The 22,049-nt window shown below is 38.2% G+C and overlaps 1 protein-coding gene across 1 annotated transcript in view; it reads right to left on the bottom strand.

Moving 5' to 3' along the window:
* Positions 1-2,261: 2,261 nt before the first annotated feature.
* The window catches only part of F5 (coagulation factor V), a 33,286-nt gene continuing 13,498 nt past the window's right edge, over positions 2,262-22,049 (bottom strand). The window contains exons 11-26 of the mRNA XM_053457488.1: positions 19,893-20,031; positions 19,123-19,332; positions 16,684-18,178; positions 15,124-15,831; positions 14,354-14,531; positions 13,806-14,042; positions 13,061-13,271; positions 11,961-12,140; positions 10,570-10,686; positions 7,590-7,661; positions 6,494-6,588; positions 5,822-5,977; positions 5,476-5,620; positions 4,916-5,067; positions 4,029-4,211; positions 2,262-3,119 (exon numbers count right to left, since the gene is read on the bottom strand). Of these exons, the coding sequence (XP_053313463.1) occupies positions 2,976-3,119; positions 4,029-4,211; positions 4,916-5,067; positions 5,476-5,620; positions 5,822-5,977; positions 6,494-6,588; positions 7,590-7,661; positions 10,570-10,686; positions 11,961-12,140; positions 13,061-13,271; positions 13,806-14,042; positions 14,354-14,531; positions 15,124-15,831; positions 16,684-18,178; positions 19,123-19,332; positions 19,893-20,031 (4,422 nt within the window). The 3' untranslated portion in view covers positions 2,262-2,975. The remainder of the gene's footprint in view (positions 3,120-4,028; positions 4,212-4,915; positions 5,068-5,475; positions 5,621-5,821; positions 5,978-6,493; positions 6,589-7,589; positions 7,662-10,569; positions 10,687-11,960; positions 12,141-13,060; positions 13,272-13,805; positions 14,043-14,353; positions 14,532-15,123; positions 15,832-16,683; positions 18,179-19,122; positions 19,333-19,892; positions 20,032-22,049) is intronic.

The following is a 22,049-nucleotide window of genomic DNA, read 5'->3' as shown; positions in this document are numbered from 1 at the left end:
ACACGAGGGCAAGTGCCATATACTTCAAGATGTGCCACCTTTAGCGTCCGCAGAAATTTTTTCAGGGAGCATAATTTTACTTTCATCATGCCCAACCCCTTTTGGACCATGTTATGAAGGCGAGGGGCATAGTCATTATCACATACAGCCCAGGAATGCAAAGTGTTGAAAAGCCCGATGCAAAGGCGTAATAGAAGTATTAGGCTGCCATTGTCTGATCTGAGTGATGCAATTTTTTTATGTTTTTTACGTTAACACTATTGAATGCACCACATTATTCATACACACGTGATCAAGGCACTAGAATTATGAATGAATTATAAAAAAAACATGTAGAATCTGCATTCAGTGTTAACCTGCACAAGCAAATTACATTCCATGGAAGAATACAAGACAAAAAAAGGAGGGGTGAGATGGCAGGAATTGAGGAATATAAGACTGCTATACCTGCCATCTCTGCATTATGTATTTTTCTCCTCCTTCTGTTCCATTATACCGTATTGGCTCGATTATAGGCCGCACCCGATTATAGGCCGCACCCTTACAGTTTGGTGCTATTTTAAAGAAAAAAATATTTTTAGAGAAAAAATACAAATGAGTGGAATGGTTAAACAGTATTTTATCTAATGAACAGGAATACATATATTTTAACATTTTTGGTATCTATTATGCAGTTAGTCAGCATAGGTTATATAAAAAACAAAAATTGGAAAACCAGCAGCCATTTTAAATCCCCCCCCTTTAATTCTTAATGCACCTTACTTATAGATATGCTCCTCTGCACCTAGATATGCCACTCTGCTTCCCCCCATGACTTACAAATGCATCCCCAGACTCCCTGGTGTCCCTGGGCAGCAGGTGGACATCCGCGAGATGCGTGTAGACAACCTCTGCTGCTGCTCGCCGTTGCTCCGTCATAGAAGCGTCTGGCTGACGCGCTGGCAACAGCGCAAGTTGTCTGCGTGCAACGTTCACCGGTTGCCAGAGAGGAGAATCCAGGTCCCCTGCAGCACTGGGGAAGATCCTCCTCCGCTGCTGCTGGCCAGTACTTCTGCGGGGCCTCCATGGTGGAGCACTGGAAGTTCCGCTTTGCTTTGGCCCTGTACCTGACCCTGCCGTGTGCCCTGCCATTGGGCTTCCTGCCGTGTGCCCTCCAGAGGGCTTCCTGCCATGTGCCCCGCCAGTGGGCTTCCTGCCATGTGCCCCGCCAGTGGGCTTCCTGCCATGCGCCCCACCTGACGGCTTCCTGGCAAGAGACTTATTACCTGTACTTATTTTTCCTGCCAGTTTCCTCAGTACAGACTATATCCTAGAACACCTGGAACTGCATCCCTGCGCTAAACCCAGATTATATGCTGCACCCCCACTTTAAAGACTTAAAGTAGGGGGGGAAGTGCGGCCTATAATAGGGCCAATATGGTATATACCATTTTCTTACCTTTCCTGGCTGCAGATTTGGGAAGTAAGAGCAGCATGTCCTTGCTCTCTCGTTGTGGGGGATGGGAGGCACTTGCCCTGGTGCCCCGCAACTTCAGCAAGTAACATGTCCCACAGTGCAATGGGGACATGTTACTTGCTCCCCCAAGCAGGTGATCAGTGCCATCATAACCCCCAAACAGCCTGCCTGTGCCACCTTTGCCCCAGCTTGTCAGTGCCCCAAACATCTTATCTGTGCCATCTGGGTCAGACTGACTGGTCAACCAGCAAATCTCCTGGTTTCCCAGTAGGCCAGTCCCACCCTGTGGCCGAGCAGCACTGCAGCCGTGGTGACGTCTTCGCGGCTGCCAAACATAAGCCCGCAGCTTACCATCGTAGAGCTCGCCCCTGCACGGGGAAACTCTTTTCTTGCAAGGAACGCAGCAGAATCACGTTACACATCCACATCCACGCTATCACACAATGCATAATTAATGCTTACAGGCATTGAAGGCTCTTTAACTATAGTAGATGCTGCTCATCGTCCACTAAAAGGTCAATAACATTCCACCTTTCTTCACCAGGGGTTGAACATGTATGTTTGAACATACAAGGCTTCTGTGTGTAATAGATCTCTTTTGTGTATGTTAAAAAAACTCAGTACATCTTAGATAGGTAAGAGGAAATGCTCAGCTAATCAGCAGCCCCACCTAATACATCAAAGCTTTTTTTGTTACTGCCACCGTCCTAGGCCCACTTTGCCAACACTTAAACAGATTGGTAGCTTTTATTACAGCGCACCAGATTACTGTCAGGAAATGATTGATGACGTATGTTAAGTAGCCTTATTTTTTTAAACTGAATTAGTATTAGTATCTGAATTTTTCTTTATTACACTATTTTCAGTGCAGTAGAAGTGCGGTTACATGAATAAGAATAAAAATACAAAATTATTATACACAACACGCAAAAATAGTTTATTTTACATTGGTTAATACATTTCTCCCAAAAGCAGTAACACAGTATAAAAAAACTCAAAACATTAAAATTTTGAACATAAGATCATTGTGTTTTTTTTACCAAGTAAAAATAGAAACTAGTTCACTTAATTTAAATATATGCTAATGTTAATCTTCGCACCCTTTTATGAAAGCAATTCATAAATTTAACTTTAACAATATCATTACGTGCTTACAAACTTTTTAAATAGTCAGATCTTAAGCATTTGTATAATGAATAACTTATACAATGATCTCTTTCAGATTTTTTTTGCAGTCTAGTTTGGATATTGCGGTAACCTGAGCAATATCAATTCTATTATCAAATGTATGTGAGATACTGAGGGAAATGTATTGATCGTCATGGCAAACTTTTTACACTCTAGTTGTGGTGGACGCTCACTCACCTATTTGGCATCATGGAAACCATGATTAGTGAATCTCTCTCTTTGCGCAAAAACTATTAGTAAGGAATTTAGTTATTTTTTATTAAGTGGGTAAACAAGAAAACATAATTCTGTGTTAATCTGGCAGCACAACTGTATATACTATGTTGTTTATTTATGCATCACAACCAAAGAGTTCAAGTCTAAGCGCAATGTTTTGGTTCCAGGATTTTGGGATGATTTTCAAGAAACGTGAGATTATTGGTGGCTGAAACTCATTCTTTACATGCCCGCTGCTGTTAATGTTTCCTTTGAATTCCTAAAATAAAAAAATAGTATAGTTTTTCATCATGCGATTAGTTAATTGTATAAATCCAAGTATTTCCATGATGCATTGCATCTAAATAACATTCAACAGGGTTATAAGTCATAATTTTGAATCACTCTTGTATAGTAATAGGAAGTAAATGAAAGAAAGTGATATTCCTTGGGCTTTATATAAATAGTTTCCAACTGAAGTTCCACAGTACAACTCGCAGTAGCAAAAAATACAATTGATGCAAGTTGAAAAAAGCAGTCAACTTTAGGAATCAACAAATTGCCAGCAAGTTGAAAGTTTTGTGTGACTTGCAAATTCCTCTTGCTAATACCCTCCCTAGTCAATAGAGAAAAGGATAGAGGGGGGAAATAAATTAAAAAAAAAACTTAATGTTAATCAAGTGGGATTATTAACCTCCTATCCATTAACAAGGAGGTGTGTATAATGGCTAATGTACCCTTCCAAGGATACTTAATTACCCTCTACCCTGCACAGGGCGGGAAAATCATTTAATTTTGTTTTTTTTATAAATTTAATGATTCAATTTGTTTTAATTTATATCAATAATGAGGACAGGGGGTGTGGTTTTGCAGGTGCCAGACAAGAACATTTAAGTTAATCTTGAACTTACATGCCCTCACCTGAAACCACTGACACTCACATGCCCTAGCAATTTGCGAGTGTTACCATGCCAGGACATGTGACTGGAGTTGAGTCTGATCAGGTTTGTCCACTCAACTTCTTATTGAATAAACCCAATTGAGTAACTCTGAAAGAGCATTTTAGAAATCATTCATATCAGTTTGTTGCCTTCTTTAGTCATTATTCATTACCCCACATATGAAAAAATATTCATTATTGTAGGCTTTTACTCATGAGAGAATTTTCTGTAGGTAACCAATGCAGTACCTTCTCCATTGAATTGGATTGGTCAATGTACGGTTTCCAGTCCCTTCCATTTTCACTGTATTGCACACCGTATGATTTTAGATACATTTCAGTAGTCATTGACTTGGCACCCTGTGTTATTATCCCAGTAACCCTTTTTGTCTGCAGAAGATCAATTTGAAGCCATTGTTGATTGTTGTTTGCCTATACAAAATGAACAAACCATAATTTTGCATTATATTTACATAAATTGGTGAAATATGTTTGCATTTATATTGCTATGATTAGCATTTAACTGTCAAGTGGATCAGCCACCATGTTAACTGTTGATTCCATGGTTTAGTGTGCCTATTAAATTATGTAATTGTACTACAGATTAAAATTAACAATCAAAATGTACTAAAAATCCACCAGAATGCCTGTAGGAGCAGCCAGTATAACTACCATGCATGATTAACAATCCTCGTTTCCTTCCCATTTGGTGGAGACTGATTCTAGACGCTTTAAAATAGCCTGGCACCAAACAGCCCATGTCGTAAACCAAAAATCTCAACTGCCCTATTTTCAAAACAAGGTACAAGGTCAATTTTATTTTGGTGGTGGTAGGGGGTTTGTGCGGCTTCAACAAAATTAAATGTCATCTGTTCAATTTTGCATTGTTTTTTATTGGATTTCTAATTTCTATATATTGAAACTAGATAAAGCTTCATGAAAAAAATGCATATTTTTAAATAACAAATTATTTTTGGGGAAGAGCTTCAAGGAGGTGAAGTTTTATTTGGAGAAAATAAATAGACTTGCCAATATTATTGGTATGGGCTATATTTGTAACTTTTAACATTTTCTGTTGAAGGTTATTGTTTGAGTTCCAAAACTTTTGTGTGTCTCTCAACACTCCTGCTTGTTACCTTGGCTTGCCAAGCATTGACACTGCCATACTTGTTGAGACGCGCTAAGGAGGGTTTCCAGGATGAAGAATACCAGGATGACTTGTATGATGAAGCTGTTATTTGCTCATCCTTAATCATATTATTTTCCATGCCCAATGGTGAAAAGCAACCTAAGAATGAGATTTGCGAGCATTCAGAAACAAATGTAATCAACAATGTATGAATAAATCTGTTTTGTTATTTATTTTATTATTATTATTTATATTATTATTATTGTGCACAATTCCCGTATATGCACATACGTCAGTTTGGCTGCCTTTTCCCAGCCCAGTGATGTAAATAACCTCATTTCACTTTGTGAGGTAAATCACATCCAAAATCCGCTTTGGAACAGCCATCAATTTTTTACTAACACATTATCAGCTAAACATGTTTAGTATACATGGATGATGATAATACGTTGTTAAATAATGATTTATAATTTGACACTTACAGTACGTTTCTGTTTTGCTAAATTTTATAAAAACGTTGTTGACCCTAACTTAATGCAAATTTCACTATCACATGAAAAACCCTACCTTGTATTTCGCACCCAAGTAGCTCCAAACGAAGTGTTGGTCTGTTGTAGTATTTCGTTGGATAAACTCTCACGTATCTGGCATAAATTGGAGGATGGAACTGATTTTCCTTTATAGTGGAAGAATCACTATTGCCATCAAAGAGCTGTAAAACATGATTTTTTCACTTTTAATATTCACAAACTAGATGAATAATGGAAAATATTTAACAACTCTAGTCCCGTCTACCTGATGATGAAGGAAAAACAGTCAGAGATTGTATAATGCAAAATCTTTTGAGTGTGGTTTAGATGCTTATGGCATAACAATTTACATATCTTTCTATGGCTAAAGATTTTGAAGGTACCTTTTGTGATCCAGAGCTGTTTCCTTTGAAAGCTGCCCACTTCTTATTATCTTTGCTGGATACAACAAAGAACTCTGTGGTATAATATGGCTTCAAATATTTACTGGCTCCTTGTGTTTGAATCCCAGAGATTAGAAACATCCTTTGCAGATCCACCTAAAACAACAATGGCAACCAGTAGAGATATCTTGGTATAAGACCAATAACACACAAGTAGTAGGTTTTTTGACAGTCAGATATTGAGTTATTTGAGTACTATGAAAAAAAACCGACAACAGCATTTTTTGCTCAGTCATCATTACCGATTTAGAGAGATTTGTCTTCTGTAAAACCAGCAGGAAAAACCTTTCTTTGTTTTTGGATTAGCCTCCCTTGTCTTCACACCCTCTTAAGGATGCCAGCATCAATTATCTTACACCAAGGGAATGCCTAATTTAAAAGGACGATTAACCTTGCCCAAGTTGTCTTATTGTCTTAATAAGAGCATTTGCTCTGAAAAAAATCTCGTCTTATAATCGAGCAAATATGGTAATACAAAATCAGCAAATATTCCTTTAATTTATGGACCACTATTTATGACACATTTTTTCCTTGCGATTGTTTACTTATCACATTTTTCATGCAATTCTTTTGAAAATACAAAATTAAAAGCATTACATACTAAACACATACCTGAATCCATGGTAATGAAGATTTACTCATTATAGTACTCCAAGCGTTGTATGAACCAGCATTGTTTAATCTGGCTAATTTGGGTTCCCAAGAATCTGTGGATAAATTAAAATTGTACATAAAAAAGATAATATCAGAATTGACACTAATAATCTTAGATTTACTTGCACATTTTTTATTGACAGTTCAAATGTAATTTACACTGGTCTGTTCCAATCATTCAGAGACACAGAGGTACAACAGTGTCTGCCAGGTGTGCCATCATGGAATCTAGTTGCTTCCTTCTCTCGCCTATACTTATAAAAGCTCCTCCACCAAACAACAAGTGGAAATTTAAAGAACTTGAGACCAAACTGTATGGACAAAATTATGATCAGGGCTGCCATCAGGAATTTTGAGGTCCCGTACAGTGTGCCTAGGCCCCCTCAGCATCACTCCTATTGTTCACTGAAACCACTTTCTCAGTTTCCTATAACTATTATTTGTTAACCCAGTGCTCCCAGTCTCTCCACTCTCCACAACCCTCAGCTACCATCTCCACCAGTGTCCTTACCCTTCTGCCCCCCGCATATCTATACCCGTTAATGGTATACAATTGTGATAGGTGGTCTTCTGTCCTTACCCCTCTTGCCTTCATTCCCCCTTAGTGTACACACCTCTCTGACTCCTCCTTCTTTCAGCGTCTATCTCCCTCTCCACTTCAGTGTCCGTATCCCTTTGCCTCCATCCCTACTTCAGTGTCCATACCACTCTGCATACACCCCCAATTCTGTGTTCATACCATTCTGCCTCCTTCCCTCTACACAGTGTCCATACACGTCTGTCTCTCACCAGTGTCCGTACCCTTCTGCCATACCTCCTGCCTTATCTGCCTCCTCCCTTCAGGGTCCATCTCCCTCCCAACCTCACTGCTCATACTCCTGTCTCCATACCCCTCTGCCCCTATCTCCTAGTACACCCCGGACATATGCCTAGCAGCGACTTTTGGCAACCATGATATACTGTACTACACCAGCAAAGGACAATGGTCATGATGTTTATATATAACCACTATATATATTGTTCTTTCTGGTTCAAAATTAAGCTTTTAAATTACCTGTATAATGAGATGCAGTGATCTGTTGATCAGCTATAAGTCCCGTTGTCATGCCTAGCGGCTTGTTGCAATCTGCAGAGAACACAACAAAGTTTATGTTAACTAAATGTGCTTAATGCATTGCAGACTTTTTTTTTTGATAACTTTCTAAACTTCCAACCAAGGGTTACAACTGAATAGAGTGAATGTAATGTACAAGTGCTGGAGACAGCCACATCTTAATACTATTTCCTGACAGCAATGTATTTATTACGGGTCCTGCCATATGCCTGAGCCAGGCAGCACCCCCAGTCATCCCTTTCTCAGTATTGTGTGTGAGAATGACAAGCATCTGGTACAACATGCTATGGGTGATGTGCTGTCTAGGTACAGCCCTTTATAGTGCCCCCCTAGATTTGTGCCACCCTGTGGACCTGCCACTTTCTCGGCATCTTGGGATTAATGCCCTGACTGCTTAATCGTTAATTGGAGGATAAAGCATGGTTTGCAATTTATCTTCTTGTCTTAACTTAACTATATGGTCACAGATTCAAGACGGTCAACTATGTTACATGGATAGCAACAAAAAACCTGCTCTCCTAAGTGATTAAATGGGGTGCATGTCCACAATGCATTTTTTTCAAATATACAGTCGAATACTTTGTCTACAAATGTTTAAATACCTGATAAGACATTTAACCTGCTCTAGAATGCGGACTAGTAACATGCTTACCTTAAACTATGCCCTAGGCCTAATCCAGCGCAGTGCCACCAACAGTCCCCTCTGCGCTGCTGTCCTTACTGTTCACACAGCGCCAAAACAGGCTGGGGAGATCAATTATCTCCCTTTTAACAGGCCTATTTAGCAGTGGGAGCTACCAGCAGCCTGATACATTGTCTCTCTGGGATGTGGCAGTGGGACATTTCTGCTGCTCTAGAATTTACCACCGATGCTGATGCAAATATCCTCACACAATGGCCGACACAAACATGTGCAGATACGTAAAACACACTATACAATGACAGCGACAATTCTACATTTTCAATGCCAGGACAGTTTTATAACATTAAAACGTAATAACGCTACCGGGAAAAAAACATAAAAAATTGTATATTTTCTTTTCTGACTGCAGGACTAGGGAACTACTGAGTGTGACCCTCACAGGATCTGATGTCTGTGTGAGTGCCACTGAAGTTGAGCAGCAGATTCTAATGGCTGATGCTGATAGCTTGGCTGCTGAGCTAGATACATAGGTGCTGGTGGCTGGTATATACTCATCAGCTTGAGACATTGATGGCATCCGACTGGAGTTAACAAATATATTAGATTACCTTCTTATAACTATATCCTTCTGAGGAGAAGTCAGGTGGGCCCTGCAATAAGATGGAGCCATATACAAGTATAGTTGGCTTGGTCCATAGTCCACTGATGTACCACCTGCCATCATCAACATAGATAAGGTGGTGGTCCCTACATGGCCATGGCCTGCAGCATGGCATAGATATGTGGCTAAATCCAGGTATGACTTAAGGTTAAGGGTGGGGGATTGAGACCTCCACATAGGTGGCTGTGGTGTTGATGTGGCTATAACATGGATTAAAATGAATATGAAGTAACTACAAGGGTGTTGTTGAAAGGAATGTCATATACCAGGACCCAGAAAGTACCAAATTCAGTTGGGATCCCAGTAACTGGAACTCAGACTCTGGTGGAGCAATTTCTTCCATTTGCTGAAGGTGATCTTTGTGGGGGCCCTCCACCTTCATCCTGCATGTGGCTTGCAGCTTTAGCCATCTTCTTTGAAGTACTTTTCCAGTCAGCCAATCTCTTCTTTATGGCCTCGTCACTGTCACTAGCTGTTACCGTAAAGAAATAAACCTGTCTTCTATATCTCTCTCTTGGAATCACTATAGCGCTATCCAAATACAGACAATGTCTTATAGTAGGTGTTTATAGGTTAGTTGGAAAATATCCCGCAAATGTATCATCTTGATATCATGAACTTTTATTGTGCCAAGAACATGGCCTAACATCAATGTGGCATTTTTCTTTTTCCATTGGAGATACTGCAATTTGTGATTAAGTGAAACTGAGAGAGGAACAACTAGTTATATCACAGCAAGCGGTCTTCATTTGCCGCAAAAGTACCATACTACAATAATACTATTGTCATTCAAACCATATTTTTTTGTATATGAAGGACGCTTTTAGCTTACAAATTCGTCTTCCTCAATAATTCTTAAAACATATTATGCAAAAAGAACTATAAACAGTAACCTATTGTAGATTTCACTGGTCTAGGTTTTGAAAAAATACATTTTCCCCCGATTTATTTTCAAATACATTTTTTTTTTAATCTGTGCTTAGCATAGTGTGTTTCCAATGTTAAAGGCTCTGTATACCATGACAGCTACTGTCTTCTGGAAGTTCCAGAGTAGGGTGACCACACCAGCCATGTTTTCCAGGACACGTATAATATTTACATATTGCTGACCAGCCCTGCAGCATGGGGGGACTAACTGATTAATTGGTTCCCTTCCCTTCCGTAAGGCTACACATCCCACATACTGCAAGACAGATTTTTTTTCTGGGCTGGTCTGCAATATGTCAAAATTATATGTGTCCTGGAAAACATGGCCGATGTGGTCACCCTATTCCGGCACTGGTTGTTAATTCCATTTCTCACACTATTTCCAGAGTCTTCTCCTTTGACCAGAGAGCAATAAATAAGTGCCCCAGTCGTTCCCACAGAACAGCAAGGGCTAAAATAATGCACGGCCACTAGTGTGGCAATGTTTTTTTATTAGTCAGACAACACAACACATAAAATGCCTGGATAAATGCCATAAATTACAAAGATTGATTTTGAAAAGCTGGTTGGTTTTGTTGTGCGGAATAGTCTAACATATCTCTGTTATTTATTAGAAATTATCACGTTAATATATACTTTTAAAATTAATTGTCAATTGATATAACCATAATCGATGCTTATGTGCCTACCTTTATGGATAATATGAAACATTGCCTGCATTCCTGCTTGCTGATATTCGGCAACCTCGGTATCCAAAAGCCACCAACCTTCTCTTGATGGCTGCATTTCAACTGTCGCAAATGAGCCTTAAGAAAGAGAATGAAAACTAATAAGAATTACCAGATTTTAAATTCCATGGATAATTACCGTATTGGCTCGATTACGGGCCGCACGCGATTATAGGCCGCACCCTAAAAGTTTGGTGCTATTTTAAAGAACAATTTATTTTTAAAGAAAAAATACACACATAGATATCCCCCTCTGCTCCTCTGATATGCCACTCTACACCCCTGATATGCCTTATGCCCCCCTTATATGCCACTCTGCCCCCCATGATATGCTTTATGACCCCTGATAATGCCACTCTGCTCCCTAGATATGCCACTCTACTTACCCAGACTTACCAATGTACTGCCTGGTGTCTTGCAGGGCCAGCCGGTGGACATCTGCGCGCAAGCTCCGTTGCCGGCACTTCCGCCGGGGCTTCTATGGTGGAGCATCCGAAGGTTATGTCACGCCGGTGCTCTGTTATAGAAGCCCCGGCGGAAGTGCCGGCAGCGGAGGTTGTCTATGCGCATCGCGCAGACATCTACCGGCTGCCGGAGAGGAGGATCCAGGTCCTCTGCAGCGCTGCGCGGGATCTGGATCCTAACACTGCTGCTTGCCCAAAGAAGGGCTAGATGAAAAAGAAAACACCTGCCCGGTGCCCGGTACTGCATGTCCCGGGCGTCGGGCGATACGAATAAAACCCAGATTATAGGCCGCACCCCCACTTTAAAGACTTAAAGTAGGGGGGAAAAGTGTGGCCTATATTTGGGCCAATACGGTTTATTTACTTTGATGTTATATATCTAAAATTTAGAGAATTAAACTTGATGGATTTCAGACACATTCTTTTACTCATAGGCAGAATTTTAACAGGGATGTACTAAGGGGGGTACACTGCACCCAAACGCTCATGTAACAAAGGTGCAGCAGTGCCCGGTGAGGGAGATCACAGGACATTCACCGGCCCACATTAATGAAGTGACATCTGGCATCGTGACCTGTTGCGGCTTCATGAGCAGACCACCATGGAACGCCGCCATCCTTCTTAAACCAATCCATAGCAATCAGCAACTTAACAACATGGCAGAAGAATAATTTAACTGATCCTGAGAAAAGTGAAAATACCTCCATCGTTTTCAGTAGGTATATATTGCATAAGTTAATATGTAAACACCGTTAGATAGATTTATTTAGTACACAGCACCATGCCCTGCAAACACATCCCTCTAAAACTAATCTAGTTTTCTGTGAGATCAAAAAATCCTCTTGGTTTAGGAATAGGAAACTAATAGTACACATATATAATATTTACCAGGAAGCAGAGGGTATGTGCCATACAGAATTTCTCTGTTGATCTTTTCGGTAATGGTTTGACCATGAAAATGAACCACGTGGATATCCTTCGGACCTCCCATATTCAACAGATGCCACCTCACTAGTTCATTTTCATACATATGCAAGCCTTGTAGGTTGTAAATAATTCCATTTATTGCTGGAATGAAATAGAAATAAATGAAAACATAAATGTTCCATTTACCAATACATGTTATTTAAAAGTATTTTGCCAATGTTGGGTTTCCACTCTTTTTGGGGCGCCACAGAGATCGGTTTGTTTGTCCTAGCTTGGGGTAAGAAGACAATCTTTTTGTAGCCTGCATGTTAAAAGATGGACACTGGGGGGCAGACAGAATATTATGTACCAAGGACAGTGATCTTAACTACTCTACATACAATTGCATTCAACAACCGTAAGTATAGGACTGGAATAGTCAGCTTGTTTCCTTTTGTTGTCCATCCATTAAAAGTACTTCTCTGCATGCACGAGTAAATATATGCATTAATTAAAACAAAGGATAACTAAAGCCATGGAGGATTTAAAATTAGGTTTCAGGGACAATGATCTCTGCTACTGCACACTAGCCTGCCTATCTGCACACCTAAGGGATGGATGGATAATGTCAGCCTCCTACTCAATGTGCAAAAGCGAGTAGGCAGTAATAAACGAAAGGCTTTATAAAATAAGGCTTTAATTACCCTAGTTCCTGAGACGATGGGAGGGGGTATCTTCCTGTGACCTCACATTAAACCACCAGGAAAAATGACCACAGAAGATGCTGTCTGAGCCATTGTAGCCTGGGCATTATATTAGCTGTGCCCCTCTACAACTCTAATTAGTACCGCAGTCAAATTTATACCTCCTCGTGAAATAGAATAAAATGAAATCATATTTCACTTATGTTCAGTATAAAAGCAAATATACATACTAAAGTTCAAGTAGCCAGTTTAATAAACCTATATATTGTATTCACTACATGTCAGCATCTTAAATGGAGGTGACGATCTCATTTTTCCAAACTCTTTATAGAAAGACTCAACCCTCTTTATTATTAATACCATCCAAAATTGCCTTACCATGGAATGTGTGGCACTTCGCATTAGATGGCTTCGTTGTCACTGCTGTGTTCTTATTGTTTGTATCAAAGTACCAACTTTTCTCTTCTTCAAAGGTCATAAAGAGCAATATGAATTCACGCATATCCACCGGCCTGTTATTATGTTTATCAAGGGTGCCATTTCTACAGATCAAAAGTGGTCCTAGAAGGCCCGAATGAATATCTCTTTCCTGTTAACACAAAATCACACATTTTTTTAAATGGTAAGGTTATTTGAAAACTACTTCTTCTGGAGGTATGCAAGAATGGTGATCTAGTTCTTTCTTCTCTAGGTTATTTGACATGTATATTAGAAAAGTGAAATGAATAAAGGTATAGGAGGAATTCCGTAATTTGTAAAGATGAGAAAAATTGGTCGATCATCTACACAAAGCTTTGTTTCACTTAACAAAGCTCATTAGTATTAGCATTATCTAATCAAATTGAATGTCCTCCCCTTTCTCCATACCCACTCTACTGTGGATGCCTAAACTCAAAGAGATGAGATATGTCCATGGTGAGAAATATTAATACAGATAATACTACAGCGTTGGCCCTTTGATAATGTAGAGTGACGTCATGGTGGTGCCTATATATTTGGCAGGGAAGAACCTTGCCACTCAAAAGATGAAGTTACAAAACAGTATCACATTTTTATTGTGGTTTTGAGTATATCAGTAAATTTGAATGCACTGATCCAGTTAGAAAAAATAATTAACTCTTACCGGGTTCACCGCTGAGTAGTAAGCCCATGCTCTGCAGGCTGACCCCTCTGGTTCAGGTCCTGATTGCTTTGAAGCATACCACACATATACATATTTGTCTCCTGGTTTCAGAGAATCATCTTTTTTTAACCAATCCTGTGTCTCATCATCGTATCCCCATCCTTCTGATGACTTTTCATAAGAAACACCGTGTGCATGCACAGAATAAGGCCTGGAGGCTAGATTTTTGAACGTTACCTTTCAAAATGAAATATTTGACATTAGTGCCTAATATTAAATTATAGTAGTAACATGCCTTATAATGTTAGGTAAATATGTATCTACATCCGCAAAATTTAGCTACGATAATGTATTAGAGCACTAGATGTGACTGTAAATCATAAAACTCATAGAGTCGCGTATTTGCTTTGAGTCATAATAAGTAAATAATCACAACAAATAAACAAGATTATTAACAATGCAACAATATATTTAAGGATCTTTGTAGAAATAGGTTCTAAATATATTCTTTTAAAAAGGTAAATTTTACCTAAATGTTCTTTTCTCACCTGTATAACATCATCAACTTCCGCTCTGATTACAGGACCAAGTATGCCAAGATGCTCTTCATATTGTCCTCGTACGGCAGGTTTCTGGAACGTGCTATCAATGTATTCTCGAAATATTACTTTTTTATATTGGGTTTCTTTTGTTTGACATTCTGGTGAATCACGTACATTATTCGAGCTAGTTATAAAGAAAATTGCATGTGATCAATGTGCTCATTTTTGTGAAATAAGACGAATATCTCAAGAAATAAAACCCAACCTATAGGTTTCTAGCTATTGGTAGAAAATTGGCTTGATGGAGATCATGAAGATAATTGGATTTCCCATTAGGAATAGTAGACACTTGCCGAGAGTTCAATATACGAAGGCTGCTACTAATGACAGCTAAACCTAGTTTAACACAATCTTGCCCATATGCCACTTGTTTCTTACTTGTCTGCCTCATTTCTTGCCAATGGCCCATTTGTAGGAAGTGTGGTTTATGAGCGGTAAAACTAGACCTCTTTTTAAATTGATACCAATCTCTAAGTACGGCCAAAGCCCCCAAAAAACTATTAACATTACCTGGTATACTTAAGTAACAGAATATTGACACAGACCAGGTTGAGTTAAAAGCTTGTCTCATACTGCACACCTAACAAAATTTGCCTACTGCCTCTGATGTGAAATACAACCCAGATGTAGAGAATGATGTTGAAAAGTATGGATTCAACTCAGATGCAGAGATCCACTGTGAATAGTATGGATAAGAAATACAAACTATACTGTACCTTTTCGAACCTCCATAGTAATCCCAATGTACTTCCTCAGCAGCAATATAGTAATTTCTCTTCTTCCCTTTAGAGCTACGCAGGTAGCGTTCTATAACCCTATCTGGGTTGGAGTAATGAATAACATCATCTTCCGTGCTGACTTTGTATGGATCCTCGAATGTAATATATTGAACAGCAGAGCCTGTGTCATCTTCATTAAAAGCATCTGTGTCATACTCAACATAATCACCTTCATATTGGCTGTATACCCCAATTTTAACTTCTCTAAATCCTCTGGGGGAAAATGCAGACTTGCCACTAGAGTTGCGTACAGGAACCTTTGATGTTGCATTTTCACTCTCAATCATGCCTTGGGTTTCATTAAATTCATCTTTGATTGGGTAATATTTATGAGAGCCTGTCCTTCTACCAGGTATATTTCCTACTCTTTTTTGTCTTCGAATCACGCCGTGCCTTTTGTGAACAGTATTGTTTCTGCTTTGGCCTGTATGAACTACTTGAGTTTGATTTGGGGTTTCCTCTTGTTTTGCAAGCTGCCCTTGATGGGTTTTGTTATTTGGCAATGTGAGTGTGCCATTTTGAAAAACTTCAGTCAAATTGTCAAGGTCTTCTTCTGCAGAATGCCCATAGTTATTCTCTTTCTCAGTGCCATTATTGTCCTTCTGATAAAATATGGCTTGTATTACATCTTCAAATAGTTGGTTCCTAAAATTCCAAAGACATATAACATGTGATAATACACAACAAATCTTATCCAACTACATGGAGGGGTATTATAAATAAGGTTCATCTGTGAATATGGGAGCACTAATATCTATATTTTGTTTAGTTTATTCATAAATGGCCAGCTGTAGTACAAGTGAGAAAATGTCACATATTGGGACATTACAATTCTGACCACCTTGAAAAAGATGGTTAAGCATGCCTTGCTAAACAATATGGATTCCTTTTTGTGCAGGAAGCTCAATGAACAATTTCTTGGTGGGGATAATAACATGATGCTGTGCGGTTACATGGGAAGAAATGGCATTAGGTCTGTCACATTCAATTAAAATAGTATGTCACAAAAGCATACTGAAGTCTCTCTGAGTCTGTCTTTTATACAACATAATTAATTCTATGTTAATTTTCTTGAGCTGCTGGGTTCAGCTGAACTGGTACGAATTTGTGCTACTGAGTTCAGAATAATGTTTCAAATCAAAATAATGGGAATTCAGTTAAATTATTTTCTCATAGTCAGTGTAGCACAACTGGATTGTATGGAGTGAGATTAAAAAAAACTCCTCTTCCTCCTCCTGCATACAGTCACTCCAGTTCACATATAGCCAGGTCAAGTATCAAATTAACCTAGCACTTACCGTGAATTATAATAGACCTTACAATAGGCCCTAGAAGTCACAAATAAGGCTCTGAATGAGTGATTCTAAGAAACATATCAATATCATAAAATGGTATTTTAACATTTAGCCTGCATCCCGATTACAGGTATAACAATCTATTCATTATTACCATAATCATAAAATCCAGCTTCAACCAAGAGATTATTGTGTGTCTCACCCAAACATTTCTGTAAATTCTGTATCTATATATTCTTCTGTTTTACTCTCTGGAGAAGTATATGTAGAATGAGTTGGTGAACTAGTTTCCATCTTCACAATATTGGATGAGTTAATGTCTGGGATAGTTGAATATGTAGGATGGATTGGTGCAGTTGATATGTCCTGCTTTCCCATATCAGTCGCATTTATGATAGAAGAACTTGAATGAGTAGGATGGGTTGGTGTATTTGTTCTTTCTAAGTCCACATAATCATTTGTGGCTATGCCTGGTAAAGCCGAAGAACTACGAATGGTTGGCCTATTTGTTCTCTCAGAGTCCACAAAATCACTCGTCGTCGTGTCTGGTGAACTGAAATAACTAGGAGTTGCTCTCACACTTGTACTCTCAGAATCCTCAAGATCAGTTATGTCTGACATTGAATGTATGGAAGCGACTGGTGCACTTGTTATTGTTACTGGATAAATAGGATTGGTTGGTGGATTTGTTATTTCTGAGTCCACAGGCTCCTTTACATTTAGTTCTGGAGAATAACCTGGCTCAATTTTAATGTACGGTTTTGTAAAGTCATTCTGATTGCTTTCCACGAAAGACAGAGGTATTCCTGTAGTAAATTGCTTGTTTTCATTAATTAAACTTAATGAGGAGACATTTTCAGGATTGAGGGGCACTGTGTTTTTTGAGTTATCAGTTTCTTTAAAATCTTGAAACTTTAGTGCAACAGCGTTCTCTGGAGTGTCAATATAATTTACGTCAGGGTGAGATTTATTTACTCGATTTATTACAGGTGCTGTATCTTCCATTCCCTCCTCAGTTTTGTCATGTTTTGGGAGAGATGCTTCTAAGTCATTCCTATCTTCAATTGAAACAAAATCTAGAGCCTCTGCTTCAATATCCGTGCCATTGTTTACTTGCGCCACCATTGGGATTTCATTATTAAACCAGTCCTCTTTTCTGTTAACATTTCCTTCTGTACGGAATTGCCCATGTACATTTTCCTCCAAAATATTTGTGTCATTAAATTGGGTATTTGTATCGGTGACTGTCTTATTCATCTGTAATAAGTCTTTATCTTCTGACTCAATGGACTCAAATGAATCACTTTCATCTTGTTTCAAAACAACTGGGCTATCAGAAGAGTTTTCATTTGACGAACCGTACATGTGTTCTATGGCCAATGCAGTCAAATTCAGCTCTTCTTCATGTGTCTTTGTCTGGTTTCTTAATGAGCGAATTTGAAACATTTCAGCCAAGTAATCACTATAGTCTTGCCTCGACGGGGAATCTGTGTTTTCCATTTCATTTATTGTATCATCGGAGTCTGTGTCTGAATGTCTGTGAATTTTTTCTTCAAAAGTTTCACTACTCTCAAAGGAAAAATGCTCATCCTCATAATTATAATAGTCTGCGGTAGGTAAACACTTGGCATCCCGAAATCTGATTCTCATGCCTTCGTTCTTCTTGGGAAAGCCAAAGGTTCCAAAAAGCCAAACACCTGTAAAAAAAACAAAACAACAAAATTATCACTGGAATTAAAGAAACCACACACACATGTTTTAAATACATATAACTACTTTTTTTATCAACCAAGGATTAAACAGAAAGTTTATTTTGTGCAGTAAATCTTGAACAGTGATTTTGGGTAAACATGTTCAATAAATCAGTACTAAGAAAACAAATGAAGCATATAGCACTTTCATGAATTCTCAACAAAAGCAGGGATTGTCTACATCAGGGATCCACATAAAGTAATATAATAGCATTTTCCAATTTTATCTGTATCTTAAACGGAATGGAACCCAAGGTTGATCAAAATGTAATGACTGCTTGTGTTTTTGCAACAAAAAAAGGCTTTGATTCCCATTCTTTCCCACACTAAATCACAACAGTGGCATCGGCAGGGGGGGCAGAGGGGGCCATGGCCCCACTACATCATGCTGTGCCCCCCTTGTGCCCCCCCCAATTTAAACACTGTACTTTTTTTTCTCCAGCTGAGAGGGAGCACTGATTGGTGGGGAGGAGAGAGAGGGAGCCAAGAGATCGTTCATGAATACATTTTCAGCAACTGCTCGGCACCCCACTGTCTCCTCTGTGAGGCCTCTGTTGGGGCTTCATGCTGAGAGCCAGAATATGACATCATATCCTGTTGCACAGCAGTGATGCAGGGCGCATATCCAGCTATTATAATTTCTATGTTTAATATATATTTATATATGATAGCCCCGTCCCACGTGGTAACGCTTATAGGAACAGTGATCTGTACTGCACAGCTCATTTGTGATGTGTGAGCCCTTTTGGTAGAGAAAGGTAGAATATGATCCATTGTTCAGTATGAAATACTTTTTTTTCATTGTGGTTCATTGTTACAATCAGTAGTTAAGCCTTGAATGTTCAACCTCTCCTTGTTTTGTTGTTTTGAACAATGTGAGCATTATTTACCTTGATTATCCATTTCAACACTGACACTTTCACTGCTCATTGGAAAAATATTTACTATATCCTCATTTTTCCTTTTATATCGAAAGGAGTGTCCAGTAACATGGACTCCAATAATTTCATCTTGGAATCCTATGCTGGAAATGTGCCATTGAATGACTTGGTTATGGCAAAAGCCTAGTATTGCATTCTGGTAGGCATTCCCATTTATAGCTAAGGGAAAAAAACACATACAATATTTTGTTATTATTAAAACAAACAATTGCTAAGTATCGTTAGCAAAATTCATTTCATTCACTCTCTGGCGCAAATAAAAGTTGCGAAATGTACTAAAATTCTATTTTCTCTTGGGCTACTATGATTTTTCTAATGATATGAAGTACATACTCCAAGGACTAAAATGTCTTGGTGCTGTCTTTAGGATATTTTAATTACATATACATATATGTTCACAACATTACATTTTATTTATAGACTGCCAGAAGATTCCATAGTGGTATTACAACAGGCAAAAGGAAAAGTAACCATTACAAACTAAACACAAAATTGACAATATACAAAATTGATAATAACATTAAGACATGTTAAGAAATATTGATGTAGAAGTAGGAGAGGGCCCTGCTCTCGCAAGCTTACAATCTATGGACATTAAAATAACAGATAACTACGGTATATAGCATTTAACATTTGCAAGACACATTAAAGCCTACATAAACTGGATTAAACCACAATAATAATAATAATAATGATAATAATAAAATGGATAAACTCACTTGGTATGACATTACTATTGTACTCTTGTATTTGACCTTTGTTAATCTTATTACATGACTTTTGGTTTTCTTCCTGGTACCAGCTTTGGTTCTCGTCAAACACTGTGAACATGGCAATCTGCTCCTGATCTGCCTTTTGCTGAAAAAAAAATATTAAGATGTAAATAGTTATGGATTTTAGGAAATCAGAATATGAGAGTAGCCCCTAATCCCTACTCTTGTTAGCTAACAAGTATATGGAGTGATAAATCCTTTTTCAAAGACGGAACTAAGCCAAAAACACCCTGTTTTATCACACCTTTATTATTCAATTTAAAAGACTACAATGTATATTTCAACCAAAACTTTTTCAATCAGATCAACCCTGGGTAAAGATAAAAAGAATTAATACCACAATTCTTGTCATGCTTATTTCGTTGTTGAAGACATTTATGAATGCTGTCCAAAAGAGCACATAGGCTGATTTATACAAGTGACCTCTGCTATTTGATGTGTGGTGGACTACACATTCAATCATGCTTATTTAGCAACTGAATAAACATGATATAACTTGTCATTGCAGATGCCTTGTTAAATGTTCTGTATATATATTAACCCCTTCATGACAATGGCTGATTAAAAGCGCACAAATTATATATTTATTTTGTTCAGGACAAGAAGGGCTTTCTTCAGATCCCATTATTTTGATAGTATCATATAATTTACTGTAATAAAGTATAAAATATGTTGAAAACAATTGAGAAAAAATAATTTTTCAGATTTTTCCTTGAAAAATCTTTTACTCATTTTCAAAAGCTAATGAAAAAATGTGCTAGTAGATTCTACTAATAGTCCTGATTTTTGAAATAACCAATGTTCCTGGAATATGTCACTGTCAAGCAACACCCCAATATGTGTTCAGCATCATCTCTTGAATACTGTGATACCCCCATGAATGGGTTTGCTGTGTTATTGGGGAGGTAATAGGTCACATTTGCAAGGTGTGCTTTTTTTTTTTTTAAATGTGGACATCTGGTCAGTCTGTGCTCATGTCCTATTTTGGGACCTCTTTGAGCCCAGCTAATTCAAATCATACATTTTTTAAAACTAGGCACCCCATGGGCATTTAAAATTCCAGTATTTTAACTCTTTTCATGCAATAATTTTTGTGAAGCTATAGTGGTAATTTAAGGACTTGATTCTAAAAATAAACTTTTTTAATATATATAACTATTTTTATTTTTTTTTTCTTCTTTTTTTTATTTGTTTTATTTATTTTACTAATCACATTGTAATTGTATTCAACTTGCAGAGGGAGCCCAGAGTTCTCAGGAGGGTCTAGAGACCCTCTAAGAAACTTTTTTATTTTTTAAAGGACGCTGCCATCTTGCAAGAGGCAAAATCTCTTGCAGTGGCATTTGCGGCCACTCTCTGGAACGGTGGGAGTGGATTTTCGGTGTCACTGAATGCCTTGCTATCGAGGCATTTTGGTGACACGGTTTAAGTTTAGGAGGTCCCTCCTAAGCTCTTTTAAATTAGGTGCCCGTCACCATATTATATATGGCAGACGCCCCTGCTACAGATCCCGGTGTTGCTGAATGCCGCAATCATAGATCGCTTTCTGCACCCTTTCAAAATCATGACGTGCCAGGCATGTCAGTTATCGTCAAGGAGTTATTTTTCTTTTTCAGTGTATTTAGAAAATTATAGAAAAATTTAATGTCCATATATATATATATATATATATATATTTAGAGAAATAACATTGGTTATTTCTAAACTCAGGACAACTAGTAGACAACTAGTAGAATCTACTTAGCACATTGTGTACAAATTAGGGGTGTGTCCTGGCCTTTTTAATAAGACTGTTCAATGTATTGCTGGTATATTACAAAGAAAGTTATATTTTTTTAGAGAAAAAATTGTTCTCATGGGCTTGTTGCACCGCTGCAAACTACACTTTCCTAGATTCAAGAGATATTGGCATTTATATTAAAGGTACTGTCCCATTTACTCTGCTGAATTTGCAATATTTCAAACTAATCATAGCATTAAAAACATCATCCTTAGTACTCAAAACTTTCCCATACATAATTCTTGAATCATGTAAAATGTTCTTTTTCCCCCCAGGAATACTTAATTGCCATGTGATAAAAAAGCAGGCTTAGGTAGATTGTT

The sequence above is a fragment of the Spea bombifrons genome, chromosome 2 (genome assembly GCF_027358695.1).
Source record: "Spea bombifrons isolate aSpeBom1 chromosome 2, aSpeBom1.2.pri, whole genome shotgun sequence".
Lineage (NCBI taxonomy): Eukaryota > Metazoa > Chordata > Amphibia > Anura > Pelobatidae > Spea > Spea bombifrons.
The sequence above is the reverse complement of the archived record's forward strand: the minus strand, read 5'-3'. Positions and strand labels throughout refer to the sequence as shown.